The sequence below is a fragment of the Lolium rigidum genome, chromosome 7 (assembly GCF_022539505.1).
Source record: "Lolium rigidum isolate FL_2022 chromosome 7, APGP_CSIRO_Lrig_0.1, whole genome shotgun sequence".
Taxonomy (NCBI): domain Eukaryota; kingdom Viridiplantae; phylum Streptophyta; class Magnoliopsida; order Poales; family Poaceae; genus Lolium; species Lolium rigidum.
Window position 1 is genome coordinate 69,329,718 of NC_061514.1, and position 15,408 is coordinate 69,345,125.

Sequence of the window (15,408 nt, forward strand, 5' to 3'; positions counted from 1 at the left end):
GCCTGTGGTGACGGGCCCTCGCGCGTCTTTTCCACTCCGTTTCGATTCCGTAATTTTTCATATTTTCTAAAAACAGCAGAAATAATGTTCGGAAAGGTAAACGCAGACTTTTTATTACCTGTACTGTTACCTATTCAAAGTCGAGTTCTGGCGGACTGTCAATTTGTTCTTTGATGAAAGCCTCCGGTGTTTCCACTTGAATAATATCAACATCAACATTATAAGAATCACCCGAGATATAATGCTTGAGTCTTTGTCCATTCACCACTTGTGTGGCATTGCCTTGGAGAGAGCTAATTTTAATTGCTCCTGAACGATACACCTCCTCAACAACATATGGTCCTTCCCACTTCGAGAGTAATTTCCCTGCAAAGAATCTGAGACGAGACCGATACAATAGGACTTTATCTCCAACATTAAATTCTCTTTTGATAATCCTTCTATCATGCCATTTCTTAACTTTTTCTTTAAAGAGTTTAGCATTTTCATAAGCCTCACTTCTCCATTCATCTAGAGAACTTAATTGCAGCAATCTTTTATTACCGGCTAATTTAGGATCTTTATTTAGTTCTCTAACAGACCAATAAGCTTTGTGCTCTAGTTCTAAAGGTAAATGACAAGCTTTTCCATAAACCATTTTATAAGGTGACATTCCCATAGGATTTTTATAAGCAGTTCTATAAGCCCATAGTGCTTCTTTCAATTTGCTAGCCCAATTCTTTCTAGATTTATTAAGAGTCTTTCCTAAGATAGCTTTAATCTCTCTATTTGATAATTCTACTTGGCCACTAGTTTGAGGGTGATAAGCGGAAGCAATTCTATGATTAATACCATACTTAGCAAGAGTTTTTCTAAAACCTCCATGGATAAAATGAGAACCTCCATCAGTCATAATATATCTAGGTACTCCAAATCTAGGAAATATAACATCTACAAGCATTTTTATAGAGGTCTCACCATCAGCACTTTTTGTAGGTATAGCTTCTACCCATTTAGTAACATAATCAACAATGACAAGTATATGAGTGTTACCGTCCGAAGAAGGGAAAGGACCCATGAAGTCGAATCCCCAACAATCGAATGGTTCAATAACAAGAGTATAATTCATAGGCATTTCATTGCGTCTGGAGATATTACCAACTCTTTGACATTCATCACAAGATAAAATAAACTTCCTTGCATCTTTGAAGAGTGTTGGCCAATAAAAACCTGATTGTAAAACCTTTTGCGCGGTTCTATCTCCAGCGTGATGTCCTCCATAAACACTTCCATGACATTTATTCAATATCTCCTGTTGTTCATATTCAGGAACACATCTTCGCATAATACCGTCTACTCCTTCTTTATATAAGTGTGGGTCATCCCAAAAATAATGCCTCAAGTCATAAAAGAATTTCCTCCTTTGCTGAGCTGAAAAGGTTGGAGGCAAATACTTCGAAACAATAAAGTTAGCATAATCTGCATACCAAGGGCTCTCTCGTGAGCTCACCTTTATTACATCCAATTGTTCATTTGGAAAATTATCATTAACAGGAACAGGATCATAAGCAATATTTTCCAATCTAGACAAATTATCAGCAACAGGATTATCAGCACCTTTCCTATCTATAATATGTAAATCAAATTCTTGCAAATGAAGTACCCATCTAATAAGCCTTGGCTTAGCATCTTTCTTTGTCATAAGGTATCTAATTGCAACGATGATCAGTATGAATTGTAACTTTTGAATCAACAATATAGGGTCTAAACTTGTCACAAGCAAAGACTACAGCTAACAATTGTTTTTCAGTTGTAGCATAATTTCTTTGAGCAGCATCAAGAGTCTTACTAGCATAATGAATAACATTTAATTTTTTATCTACCCGCTGTCCCAGAACAGCGCCTACAGCAAAATCACTAGCATCACACATAATTTCAAAAGGCAAATTCCAATCAGGAGGTTCGACTACAGAGAGCAAGTTGTTAAGGCTTTCTTTAGAGTTTCAAAAGCTTCCTTACAATCATCATCAAAAACAAAAGGTACATCTTTTTGAAGAAGATTAGTAAGAGGCTTTGAAATTTTAGAGAAATCTTTAATAAATCTCCTATAAAACCCAACATGACCAAGAACACTACGAATACCTTTAACATCCCTCGGATAGGGCATCTTCTCAATTGCTTCAACTTTAGCTCTATCAATTTCAATACCTCTCTCGAAATTTTATGTCCCAATACAATTCCTTCATTAACCATAAAGTGGCATTTCTCCCAATTAAGAACAAGGTTAGTTTCTTCACATCTACGCAACACTTTATCGAGGTTTCGCGAGCAATTATCAAAAGAATTCCCATAGACGTAGAAAAATCATCCATGAATACCTCTACAATACTTTCGCAAAAACCATGAAAAATAGCAGACATGCATCTTTGAAAAGTAGCAGGAGCATTACATAAACTAAAAGGCATACGCCTATAAGCATAGGTTCCATAAGGACAGGTAAATGTGGTTTTCTCTTGATCTTTAGCTTTAACAGCAATTTGTGAAAACCCAGAATAACCATCAAGAAAGAAAAAATGAGTATTTTTAGATAACCTTTCTAGCATTTGATCAATAAAGGGTAAAGGGTAATGATCTTTCTTAGTAACTTTATTAACTTTTCGAAAATCAATGCACATTCTATACCCTACCACTATTCTTTGAGGAATAAGCTCATCATTATCATTAGGCACAACAGTCATTCCTCCTTTCTTAGGTACACAATGCACAGGACTAACCCATCTACTATCAGCAATAGGATATATAATGCCGGCTTCAAGAAGTTTTAATACCTCATTTCTTACCACCTCCTTCATCTTAGGAATTAGACGACGTTGATGTTCAACAACAGGCTTTGCATCTTCTTCCATATTAATAGCATGTTGGCAAATAGAAGGAGAAATCCCTTTCAAATCATCAAGAGTATAGCCAATAGCTCTCGGTGTTTCTTCAATATTTCCAATAACCTTTCTTCCTCAATCTCCGAAAGCTTAGAACTAATAATAACAGGATATATTTTCTTATCATCAATATGAGCATATTTAAGATTATCGAGTAAAGGCTTTAAATCAAAAACAGGATCTTCCTTTGGTGGCGGTGTTGTACCCAAATCTTCCACCGTAAAATCATGCTTGAGAATAGGTTGGCGAAGAAAAATTTCCTCAAGCTCATCTCTTTCTTTCCTAAAAGCTTCACTTTCACTATTCTCCAAATGTTGCTGCAAAGGATTATTAGGAACAAGAACAATAGATGCACACTTGCTCCATTTTAAAATCATTACTAGGCAAGTCAGCTTTATAAGGAGTTTTGGTAAATTTAGAAAAGTTAAATTCATAAGGTTCACCAGCAAATCTAGTCAAAATTTTCTCTTTCTTACAATCTATAATAGCTCCACAAGTATTTAGAAAAGGTCTACCAAATCAGCAGGATATTTAATCTTACCACATAGAACTTCCACATCTCGAACAATACCAATTGGAGAAATAGTTTCTCTATTATCCAGATGAATAACCACATCAATATCTTCAAGTTCACAAGAACCAATTTCGTGCATAATCTCCGTGTAAAGCTCATAAGGAATAGCACTAACACTTGCACCAATATCACATAAACCATAATAGCAATGATCTCCAATTCTAACAGATAGCATAGGAACACTAACTTGTTTGGGTTTATTAGGATGTGAAACAATATTAGAAGCATCTTCACGTAAAATAATATGACCATCCTCCACATTTTCAGATCACAAGATCTTTAACTATTGCAACGACAGGTTCAATTTTAATTTGTTCTTCAGAGTTCTTTAGGTTTCTTTTCACTTTTATTAACCGCACTAGATATGACAGAGTACTCCTTCATTTTAGCAGGGAAAGGAGTTTTTTCAATATAAGCTTCAGGAATAACATTATCAACAGTTTCAATCACTACACATTTGTTTACAGATGAATCAACTTTATCTTTATACGGTTCATGATACTTATCAAAATTCTTCTTAGGCAATTCATAATGAGAGGCAAAAGCTTTATAAAGATTTGCAACAACTTGGGAATCAAGACCATATGTAGCACTCATATTACTAAATTTATCAGTATCCATAAAAGCTTCAATGCATTTATAATCATAAATTATACCTGATTCTCTATCTTTGTCATTCTCCCATCCTTCAGTATTTTCTTGGATCCGATCAAGAAGGTCCCTTTAAACTCTTCATTCTTGCGTGTAAATGATCCAGAACAAGAAGTATCCAGACAAGGTCTTGTCTTGAAAAGAAAGTCTTGCATAGAAATTATCAATAATAACATTACCAGAAGCTCATGAATGGGGCATTTGAGCATTAAAGACTTCAATCTCCCCCAAGCTTGGGCAATACTCTCTCCATCATGAGGCCAAAAATTATATATGTGGTTCCGATCTTTGTGAATTTCACTTGGAGGATAAAATTTGGAATAAAATAAAGGCACAATGTCCTCCCAATCAATAGAATCACCATTCTTCAGCAATTTATACCAATGCGCCGCTTTACCAGACAGTGATATAGTGAATAGTTTCTTTCTAACTTCATTCATAGAAATACCTGCACATTTGAATAACCCGCATAATTCATGCAAAAACAATAAATGATCACCAGGATGGACAGTTCCATCCCCTTCATAGCGGTTATCCATAACACGTTCAATAATTTTCATAGGTATTTTATATGGTACTACTTCCTCACCTGGCGCTTCATCCACTACCGTTGCATGTAGTAGTAGATTTCCCAAATAGAAATTGAAGAGAAGATCTCTCCATAATGATTTATAGCAACGAGCGTAAATAAAATCAGCACAAACAAGTAAAGGTTTTCCTTACCAATTCCACTTACCAATAGCGCTTCACTCCCCGGCAACGGCGCCAGAAAATAGTCTTGATGACCCACAAGTATAGGTGGTGTATCGTAGTACTTTCGATAAATAAGAGTGTCGAACCCAACGAGGAGCAGAAGGTGTTGGCAGCAGTTTCGATGAGGGATTCACTGTAAATGCTCACAAACAAGTATTCAAGGGGTTTTGATGTAACAGATGAATAAAGTACGAGTAAATAAAATGCGAGAGAAATAATTGCAGCGAGTGGCCCAATCCTTTTTAGCACAAAGGACAAGCCGGTTTGTTTACTTATAATGACCAAGCGTTCTTGAGGACACACGGGGATTTTAGTCTAGTGCTTTCGCTTCATGTGGCTAATAATCTTCATTGTTTTGATAAGTGTTGTGTGGGTGAACCTATGCTAATGCACCGCCCTTCCTAGGACTAATACATACTTGTGATTATACCCCTTGCAAGCATCCGCAACTACAAGAAAGTAATTAAGATAAATCTAACCACGAGCCTTAAACTACGAGATCCTGCGATCCCTCTTGCATCGATATACTAACGGGGCTTAGGTTTCGTCACTCCGGCAACCCCGCAATTAGCAACCGAATACAAGATGCACTCCCTAGGCCCATAAATGGTGAAGTGTCGTGTAGTCGACGTTCACACGACACCACTAGAAGAATGACACCACAACTTAAATATCATAACATTGAATATTACTCAACCATAATTCACTACTAGCATTTAGACTTCACCCATGTCCTCAAGAACTAAACGAACTACTCACGAGACATCATATGGAATACAATCAGAGGTGATATGATGATGAATAACAATCTGAACATAAACCTTGGTTCAATGGTTTCACTCAATAGCATCTACAACAAGTATAGAATAACACCGGGAGAGTTTCCCCTATCAAACAATCAAGATCCAACCCAAATTGTTACAGCGGTGACGAGGTGCAGCGGTGGTGATGGCGGTGTAGATGGTGGAGATGATGATGATGATGATGGAGATGATGTCCCGCTCGATGACGACGGCGATGGCGTCGATTTCCCCTCCGGGAGGGAATTTCCCCGGCGGATTCCTGCCCGCCGGAGAGCTCTTTTCTCTCTGGTGTTCTCCGCCCCGCAGAGGCGGCTGTAACCCTTCGTGAGGTCCTCTCTGTGGCTTAGGTTTTCGGGACAAAGGAGTACGCGAAGAAAAGGAGGCGAAAGGGGCTGTGGGGCCCCCAGACCACAGGGTGGCGCGGCCAGGCCATGGGCCGCGCCGCCCTAGGGTCTGGGCCCACAGTGGCTCCTCTCTGATCCCCCTTCTGGCTCCCTCCGTCATCTGGAAAAATAGGAATTTACGTGAAATTCCCTTCCACAGTTGATCTTCCGAAATATTGCGTTCTGACGGTGCTTTTTCCAGTAGAATCCCGGCTCCGGTGCTTGATCCTCCAATAATGATGAAACATGCAAAATAGATGAAATAACATAAGTATTGTGTCCCAATATGAAATATATCAATGAATAACAGCAAATTATGATACAAAATAGTGATGCAAATTGGACGTATCAGTGCATATAGTGGACGATATCGAGGATCTTGGGCCCGCGTTCCTTCACAACATGATGGCGTTAGAAAGAATGAACGGCTTCATCAAAGGATATGTTCGTAACAGGGCACATCCGGATGGAAGCATCGTCCGAGGCTTTCTCACCGAGGAGTGCATCTCTTTCGCAAGAATTATTTAAACGAGGACGACCCACGTCCGGTTGGATTGCCCGCCAACAAGCACCTCGGCAGATTCGAGGGAGTAGGCCACAACGCCGGCAGGAGGGAACTCGACGCCGATCAAGATGATAGGAGAACAGTACTTTAACAGGGCCCACTTAGTAGCACTACAACACATGAACGAGGTAGAGCCTTGGGTGGATCAGCACATAAACATGATCAAGAGCAGGGCTGACAAGCCGATGACGGAAGAAGAGGTATTTAGAGCGCACAACTCCTCTTTCGCGAGCTGGTTCCAAGACCAGATTGATGCCAATCCCCCACCAATGGCAAGCGACGTAGACAAAATGATATTGGCCTTGTCTTATGGGCCCGCCCCCAACCTCATGACTTATCAGAAGTACGACATCAACGGTTACACATTCTCCACAGAGGAGAGAGACAAAAAAAGCGACTACCAGAACTCGGGTGTGACGATGGAATCGTACACGGGTGAAGAGAAGAAAAGGTACTACGGAAGGATCGAGGAAATCTGGGAGCTCGACTACGTCGGGGAGAAGCTACCGATGTTTCGTGTCGAGATGGGCTACGGACGTCACAAAAGAAGATGCGTATGTCACCACCATGCGATGCCCCCAAATCCAAGACCAAGAACCCCACCGCGCAAAATGAGCCTTGGGTATTGGCTAAGCACGTCGAGCAATGCTTCTTCATAATTGACCCGTCAAGGCCCAGCCGTGTTGTCGTAAGGAGAGGAAAAAGGGCCCTCGTCGGAATGGATGGAGTGGCCGACGAGCAAGACTTCGACGGCCTCGTCGGAGACCCAATGATGGAAGAACCCGATGAAGACGATAGAACCTACACACTAAGAAGAAGAAGGACGACGCTACCTAGGTCAAGTGTTCCTCCGTACACAAGGAGTCGCGACGATACCGGTGGGGTCACAAGGACCAAGCGGAAGGGACTTTGAAGTCATTTGTGTATTTATAATAATTATCTCTCGAACAACCATTATATTTGTCCTTAATTCATGTTTATCCTAAATTTATGTCATGGCTTTTTATTGGATATCACCAAAAAGACTTTGAAGTCATTCAAGAATTAAAATCATAAATTTATGTCATGGCTTTTTATCGGATGTCGCCAAAACAGAAAGGAAAAAAAGGTGGCTTTTTTTGCACCCACAGGGATTCGAACCCTGGTGCTTCAGCTGTGAACAACAGAGTGGCACCACTGTGTTACTAGATCGGTTTTGATTAATCTGCAGGTTTACAGAACTAAAGGTACCACGCCAGCTGGGAAGGAAAAAAAAGTTACCCCCGGCGAATTAGACGATTTCGCCGGTGATAACTGCACTTGGGCCCACCTGTAAGCGTCAGAAATGGTACCACCGGCGTTTTCACCAATTCGCCGGGGGTAACTGCACTAGGACTTAGCCAAAAAAAACCCTGGCCGTCCCCGTCGTCGTCCCCAAATCCCACCGCGTGCCGCCGTCGTCCCCAAATCCCCCTGCCGCCATCGATCTGCCGCTGTCGTCGATCCGCCTCTCCCTGCCGCCGTCGATCCCTCCACCGCAGGTGCGCCCCTCTCCCCTGCCTCTCTCTCTCCCCCTTCCTCACTGTCGCCGCCTCCCCTCTCCTCCTTCCCCCACGCACCCCTCCTATTCTCAGCTTGCATCGCCCTCCTCTGCATCCGCATCAAGGACGGCGCCGCCTCTGCATCCTCCGCCTCCGAGATCTCCGCTCCGCCCCCGCCGGCCGACCATCGAACTAGTGCTCCCCCAGCGGTGACCTTCCCCACCGACGCCGACCTCCAGCTCGTACCCCGCCGACCTCGTCCTCCCCAACACTCCATGATCTACCTCCCCTTCTGCTAGTCAATTTGTTGCAGATGTGCTATGGATGTGAATAAAATCAATTTTGCTGATCTATTATTTGAATTGGTACCACTCTATGAACATATGTTGCTGATTTGTATTTGTTCCTGATTTATATTGGCATGAACCAATGTTCCTGATTTTCTTGATTCATTTTTTAACTCATTCTCTACTAAAAAGCACCATATATAAAATGTCAGTTCTAACTATCTATATGTACAATCTGACAAAGAAAATGAAGATATATTAATTTCCTACACTTCCTTTACTAGCATCCTGCTACTGACTGATTATGTTGAAATGTACGAATTGAAGAATTTTCGAGACTCATCAGTCATAATGTTATTTCAGCCTGATGGTGAAATGTTTTTTTTATAGTATTAACTGGCTACTATCCATAATTACGATATGTTTGTTTTTGAAAAACCAGAAAAGGCTATGCTAATATGAGAACTTCACTGGTTGATGTCATATTTATAAAGAAAAGGCTATGTTATTGGTGTTCTGTATGATGCTAGTATTTTGCATTCCATCTCTGAACACATGTGTGTTGATTGTTGAATTGTTTGTCGCTGATCCTAAGCTAGTAATTAAATTCAACACAAAATGAATAGCAGGTCATGTTGTTTCCATTAGTTCTAGATTCATTCATACTAGGCTTGGTTAGAATACTGATGGAGTTGTTCCCTACATTTCTGTAGCACTGCATTTCAACATCACTGCTCCCTATATTCCTGTTTCTTCTATCTTTGTTTTGCTCTCAGTACAATCTTAACACCCATGCTTGGATTCAGTTAACACCCAGACTTGAATTCAATTATAGTTTGTAGAATTATTTTTGAGGATGATGAAACTGAAACAAATGCAACTCTGTATAACTGAAACAAGTACAACTCTGTAATTCTGTATAACTGAAACAGTTTTAACTCTGTTTACTAATATACTTTGGCTGCACGATTAGTTACTACTGGCTGTTTAATTACTTAGTTCATTACTCATCATTATTGTGACAGTACTTTTGAAGCTACTGTATGCTAGACATGAGCATAGGTGTCTGCAGGTACATTGAGTGCCAATGTTTCGTCGGAATGTCGATTAACTTCCGTTTCGGCGAATTTCTGGCACTCCGGCATGACCATTTTTAGCAAAGGTCATGCCGAATTTTCGCCGTGGATTTACACCATTTTTAGTAGTGTTAACAGAATATACTTGGCAATTTTTAGCTGGCATGGCTCACATGGCATGGCCCACACAGTGACACTGGCAATCTAAAGAAAAGTTAACCACAAATTGTTAATTCTTATATTTTACTGCTTGCACAGTATTTGATGAACCAGGATAGTACTGTAAATTGTCCAAGCTTTTATTTTATTGCTTGCACAGTATTTGACATTGACATGGCATTGTCTTGCTTCTAGATTGGCAGTGCACTAAGGAATTTAGTATGGCTATCACATAGCATTAACATTGTCTCTGTACTGTCCATGATGATGTACTGTCCATCTCTATGGTTCTTTCTTTGACTAATACTGGTTCCAAATACATGGCAGAAGCACATAGCTAGCGATGTCGTCTTCTGCAGACCCCAACGAAGACGTTGACGGGTCTTCTCAGCGGAAGTTGGATGAGCACTACAGGCTCATGGTCTCGGATCAGCTGGAGGACCTTCCAAGGGGCAGCGATGACGAGTCCTCGGAGGAGGGGGAGGATGAGATGGACAACGATGGTGAGGATGAGAGGGCCGCTGCCGACGAGACCACCGACAGTGGCGTTGCCGGGGGTAGCTCGGATACTACTACCGAGGCCAAGAGGAAACGGAAGCAGCGGCGCCCAAACAGGGTCGGCACCACTCGTGACATAATCACCGCGGTGGACGCCAAGACCGGGATTCCTACTGAGCCCAAGCATGTGGCGAAGGGGTACGGCCTCCAACTGGGAGCAATCCTTCGGGACGTCGTCGACGTCAACGAGACGAAACTCCGAACCAAGAAGAAGCAAGCATCTGCAGGCCCAACTCCTTGCGCGGCTGCACGCACGGTATGAGTTCCCTGTGGAATACGGGAACGAGGATACCAAGGATAACATCGTGAACAGACGAGCCCTCTCTAAGTTCTCCAAGAACCTCAGCGGTTATAAAACCATGCTGAGGGGGATGCTTGGTAACAATGAGACTTGGGAAGAGATCCAGCGCCACTTCCCGCGGATGACGCTAGAGCAGTATAATAAATTCTTGGAAAACGAGGAGCTCGAGTACACCAAAAGACAATCGACCTCGGGGAAGGAGCTGGCGGATAAGAACATCGGTCACCACAATCTCGGTTGCCGTGGCTTCGAAGGCAAGCAGCCGGTATGGGACAAGGAGGACCAGGCCTACATAAATGCTGGCCTCGAGCCCCCTTTTGCCAAGTACAAAGACCCACTCTTCAGGGCATATCTCAGGTCCCGATACCATAGAGAATTGGCTGGGAAACGTGTCACGAAACCTGATGTGGTGGTGGGAGTTGAGTTGGTCGCCGACGCGAAGGTGATGGCACTTGAGAAAGCAGTGGTAAGCAATTTACCAGCTTATTAATTTGATACTGCTCACCAAGTCCATTACATTCTAAAATTGTTCATGTTACTTCTGGCGATTGACGGAACAAGCAGCCGCCGAATCAGGCTGGCTCCTCGTCCCGGACGTCGACCGGCAAAGTCCCGTGGGACACGCCTTTTATCGGGGGTCTGAACACCGTGAAGGCGCGGCCGCTTTGGACAAGCCCCACCGTGTCCCCGGCACCGGAGGAGGTCGCAAGCTTGCCGACTATGGCTTGGACGTGCCCGCAAGCACTAGGGAGTCGCGGCAGGCGCAGAAGGACCGGGAGCACGAGGCTCTTCTGAAAAAGGTGGCCGACTTGGAAACAACCATGGAGCAACGCGTCAGTGCCGAGGTTCAGCAACGCGTCACTGCCGAGGTTGCTAGCAAGGTCGATGACGCGCTGGCCAACAGGGTCAATGAAATCATCCCTGATCTTGTGCTGTCGATGAAGAATTACTTCGACGCCGGCGGTAAGGGACCGATGTCGGTTATCAGCCTAGGCGCCGAGCAATCTCGGACAACCGGCCTCCAACTAGACACGCTCAATGCACACCCAACTTGGTGACTCCACCCGCCAGCAATGTCGGCGCTAGAGAGGATTCGCCGGACCTGGGGGCCCCGGTACTAGCCCCTCAGTCACCCGCACGCCTGGCCTCGGTCCTTCAACGCGAGCCGAGCTCGACGCCCTCACGGTAATTAATTTAGTCTCTCAAGCTCTACAAATTAGTTACTTTGTCGTCGCCCCTCTCTGACCTACACATGTTTTCACAGGCGAACGCGACTCCTTGCACCTTGCTACCGAATGTGGACAACAAGTTGAAGGCTGTAGCGAGCGGCAGTGTCATCCTGCCAACACGGCGGATTTTCCAGCTGCGTCGGGATGGATGATAGCGTGAGCCGGGTTCGCGTGAACCGGTCGTTACCGGGATGCCAAGACCTCCATCCTCCTTATCAACCCCGGAAACGGAAACCCCGCTCACTCTCGGGGACCTCAAGAATCACATCCTTCTATGGCCGAAAGCCCTAATTCGGCTGAACACCGCCGCCTCAGGTTCGGAGGCAAGCTATGACATGGTCACTCCTCAGGATGCGACGGATGCCCCGAGCCAAGCCAAGGTCCCAGCTCCAACGACTGCTTTGACGGCAGGCAAAGGCAGGGCCAGTCCTCCACCGGCTTATGATCATTTTGAGCCCGATCATAGTCAGCCCGATAGTCAGCACGAGAGTCAGCACGACAAGGCGTTGGACATCGATCAAGCTCCCATTGATACGTTCATCGCCGAGCTCAACGCCGACGCGGTTTCTCCTTACAAGCCACCCGCCGGTCATATCCTAAAGAAGAAGTTGTTCCTTTCACAAGAAACGCCCGAGCAGGAGGACACTACCGCCTTCACCGCTCCGCCCCGAGTTGGGCTTACCCCGAGGACACTCCTTGGTGCGACCACGGAGGGTATGAAACAAAACGCCACTCCCGGTTGCGGTAAGAAGAAGGGCGGGAAGCGGAAGAAGTCGGGAGATGTTGCCAAAAGCAAGATAGTGGTTAATGACAAGTTGCCGACCCCGTGGAGGAAGTTGCATCACATAGGCCAGCCGATGCTGCCGGCACACGTTGTAGACAAGTTGACGCCGGATATGAGGAACGTGCATGAAACTATTCTAATGAAGGAGAAGCTACTTCTTAAAGAAAGAAATCCCTCGTACCCGATTTTGATAGCCAAGGTGCCCACTGGCTTTGGCTTTGTCAACACATACCCTGCGGACTTGATGTTCATTCGGTACGAAGACATCTTCAGGCTCTTGCACATGCAACAGCTAGACCGAAACTTGGTCCGCCTCGTATCGCTCAGCATGGCGCACGATATCGCCATGGAGAACACAGCGCACATCGCTATCATGGACCCCTTCTACATGACTCCAGCTACCACCCAGAACGAACAAGCGTTTCTCGCGAAGTATATCAAGGATTTCTTGGTGTTAAACAAGGATAAGAAATGCTTTGTCATACCATATTTCCGCGAGTACGTATTTGGTTACTAAAGTGCCCTATATTACATTCTTTCATGAATTTCCTTAATAGCTGAGTATGATGGTTTATTTCCATTTTGCGCAGACTCAAGTACTGCACCCTCCTCCTCTTTCACCCGTATCATTCCCATGTCACTTATCTCGACTCCGGGCTTGATAAGGAGAGAGACTTCACCGACGTTAAGTCTACACTTGATAAAGCCCTCAGCGGCTTCATAGCTGAGATTGGCGTCGACAAACTCAGGCATGAGAAGAAAGTTAAAGGTTGCCATGTGTGCAACCACATAACCAAGTTCCCCTGCCTCAAGCAATCGGCGGATGACAATGGGATGGAGGCATGGTTTGCCATCCTACAGATGAGGGCGGTTGTAAGGTCTCAAAACGATCTCTTGTTGCCATCTGGTCTTCAAGGCAATTTCGTCAACATGTCGGACACCACCGATGAAAACGTGAGAGCCGAGTTCCGTGCCATCCAGCGGACCATTTGCACAATACTATGGAGGGATGTCGTCATGAATGGTGGCTTGTTCAACTATGGCCCCGCACTTTCTAATTTCGAGATAGAAGGCCGATTAGAAGATGGATGTGACGAGAGAACATTCAACACGCTCGAGGGCATCCTTCCCTTCCCGCCGAAGCCGACTTGACTCAAAAACTTTTGTCCTTTGCAAATGTTAGTCATAAAATTACTTAAGTCTTTTTTATGTTTGTTCTTTTGCACACCTATATGTTATATCTCTCTCTATGGATGTACTAACAACTTACATTTCTTTTTTCTGTGTTTGCATAGATGACGTACTATGTCGTCTACCACGGCAGGGTTCCTGGAGTCTACGAGGACTGGGAAGACTGTAGGAGGCAGGTCCACCGTTTCAGCGGCAACAGCTACAAGGGGTACACCACTTTGGAGGAGGCGGAAACTCGATACGCCAACTTTCGAGCGGGACAGAGGAGGGAGATGTGGAGGACCCCTTTCATCGTGATGCTGCTTGCCGCCACCGCCTCTCTAGTTTATTATGTCATTGTTGTTTAGCTAGGTCATCGACACTGGACTTATATGTATTTCTGTAACATGTGCTACTTCGAGTCGTGATGTTTGAACCATATGGTGAACTATCTACTATCTAAACTTGTGTTATTAATGCATGCATGTTATGAACATTTGGGACTTTCTATATAACTGTGTATTCTGTGTATTCTATGTATGCTGGTGTATACTGTGTATTCTGTGTGTATTCTGGTGTATACTGTGTATTCTGCTGTATATTTCGAGTTTTATTTTTTTAATCCTGTAATCAATACCACCGGCGCCCCGAAACTGTACCCCTGGCGAAATTCAAATCGCCAGCGCTGCAGCAGATTACCCCCGGCGAATTTGCAAACCGCCAGGGGTAAGTCCTTACCGCCGGCGACTTGGGGAAAGCGCCGGGGATAACGGCAATTACCACCAGCGATTTGGAAAACGCCGGCGATAAGACATTACCACCGGCGAGGTGGTCGCCGGCGAATGCGAAAACGCCGGCGGTAAGGCATTTTTGGACGCCGGCGGTAAGGCATTTCCTAGTAGTGATTTGAGTTACTCAATTCTTATTCTTAGTTTCTTGTGCTGAAATTGTTATACTCCATAAAGTAAATTTGCTCTGTTGCTGTGAAGGCTTATCGGTACTTGGTTAATACAAGATGAGTGGATGTTTAAGATGGCGTCGTCGTCTTCCATCGTGCCATCACACACAAGCTCAACCTCATGGTATGTTTCCTAACCTGATACTCTGCTTATTCATGCTTATTTTGGTCAGCTGAAATTTGCTTGTGTACTCCATATTTTTCCTTGTGATGGAGTACTGAACTGTTGTAGATAAATTGTGTTAAGCTGAATTTTGTGAAACTTAACTGAAAATTAATTGAAAACAAAGATGCTTGTTCTATAAACAAAATATTTTCTCAGTCACCCATAGTCTTGTTGCCTTGCTTCTGTGTAAACCATAAAAATATTAGGACAATTTTCAAGCAATTGTTTCGTGTTTATGCCCTTAGATGATGCAAGCTTGCCATTCACAGTGATCATGCCGTTGTTCAGCATGAGCTAAAATTTTGGCTGATTGACAAGTATGAATGGAGTATTGTTCTTTCTGTGTGAAAATACAAAGGTCTAAAACTACTGCAGTATCACTGAATACTCTTCTTTCAACTCAACTCTTATTTACTCCTTGCAAGGCAGGGCTAGGGAGCTTATTGAACTCAGATGGAGGGTGGCGCGTGCGCATGGAGGACCAGAACAGCGGCAGCGGGAACAAGACACGCCGGAGCAGCGGGAAGATGACGTCGTTGTCGCCGGAGCAGCGGGA

General features: G+C 44.0%; 1 protein-coding gene across 2 annotated transcripts in view; it reads left to right on the plus strand.

Moving 5' to 3' along the window:
• LOC124677981 overlaps positions 1-15,408 on the plus strand; it is a 33,121-nt gene extending 17,713 nt beyond the window's left edge. Inside the window, exons 4-5 of one of the 2 annotated variants that reach the window (XM_047213915.1) lie at positions 14,718-14,810; positions 15,278-15,408. In XM_047213915.1, coding sequence (XP_047069871.1) covers positions 14,718-14,747 — 30 coding nt within the window. In that variant the 3' untranslated portion in view covers positions 14,748-14,810; positions 15,278-15,408. The remainder of the gene's footprint in view (positions 1-14,717; positions 14,811-15,277) is intronic. The other variant, XM_047213916.1, reaches the window with a different exon arrangement.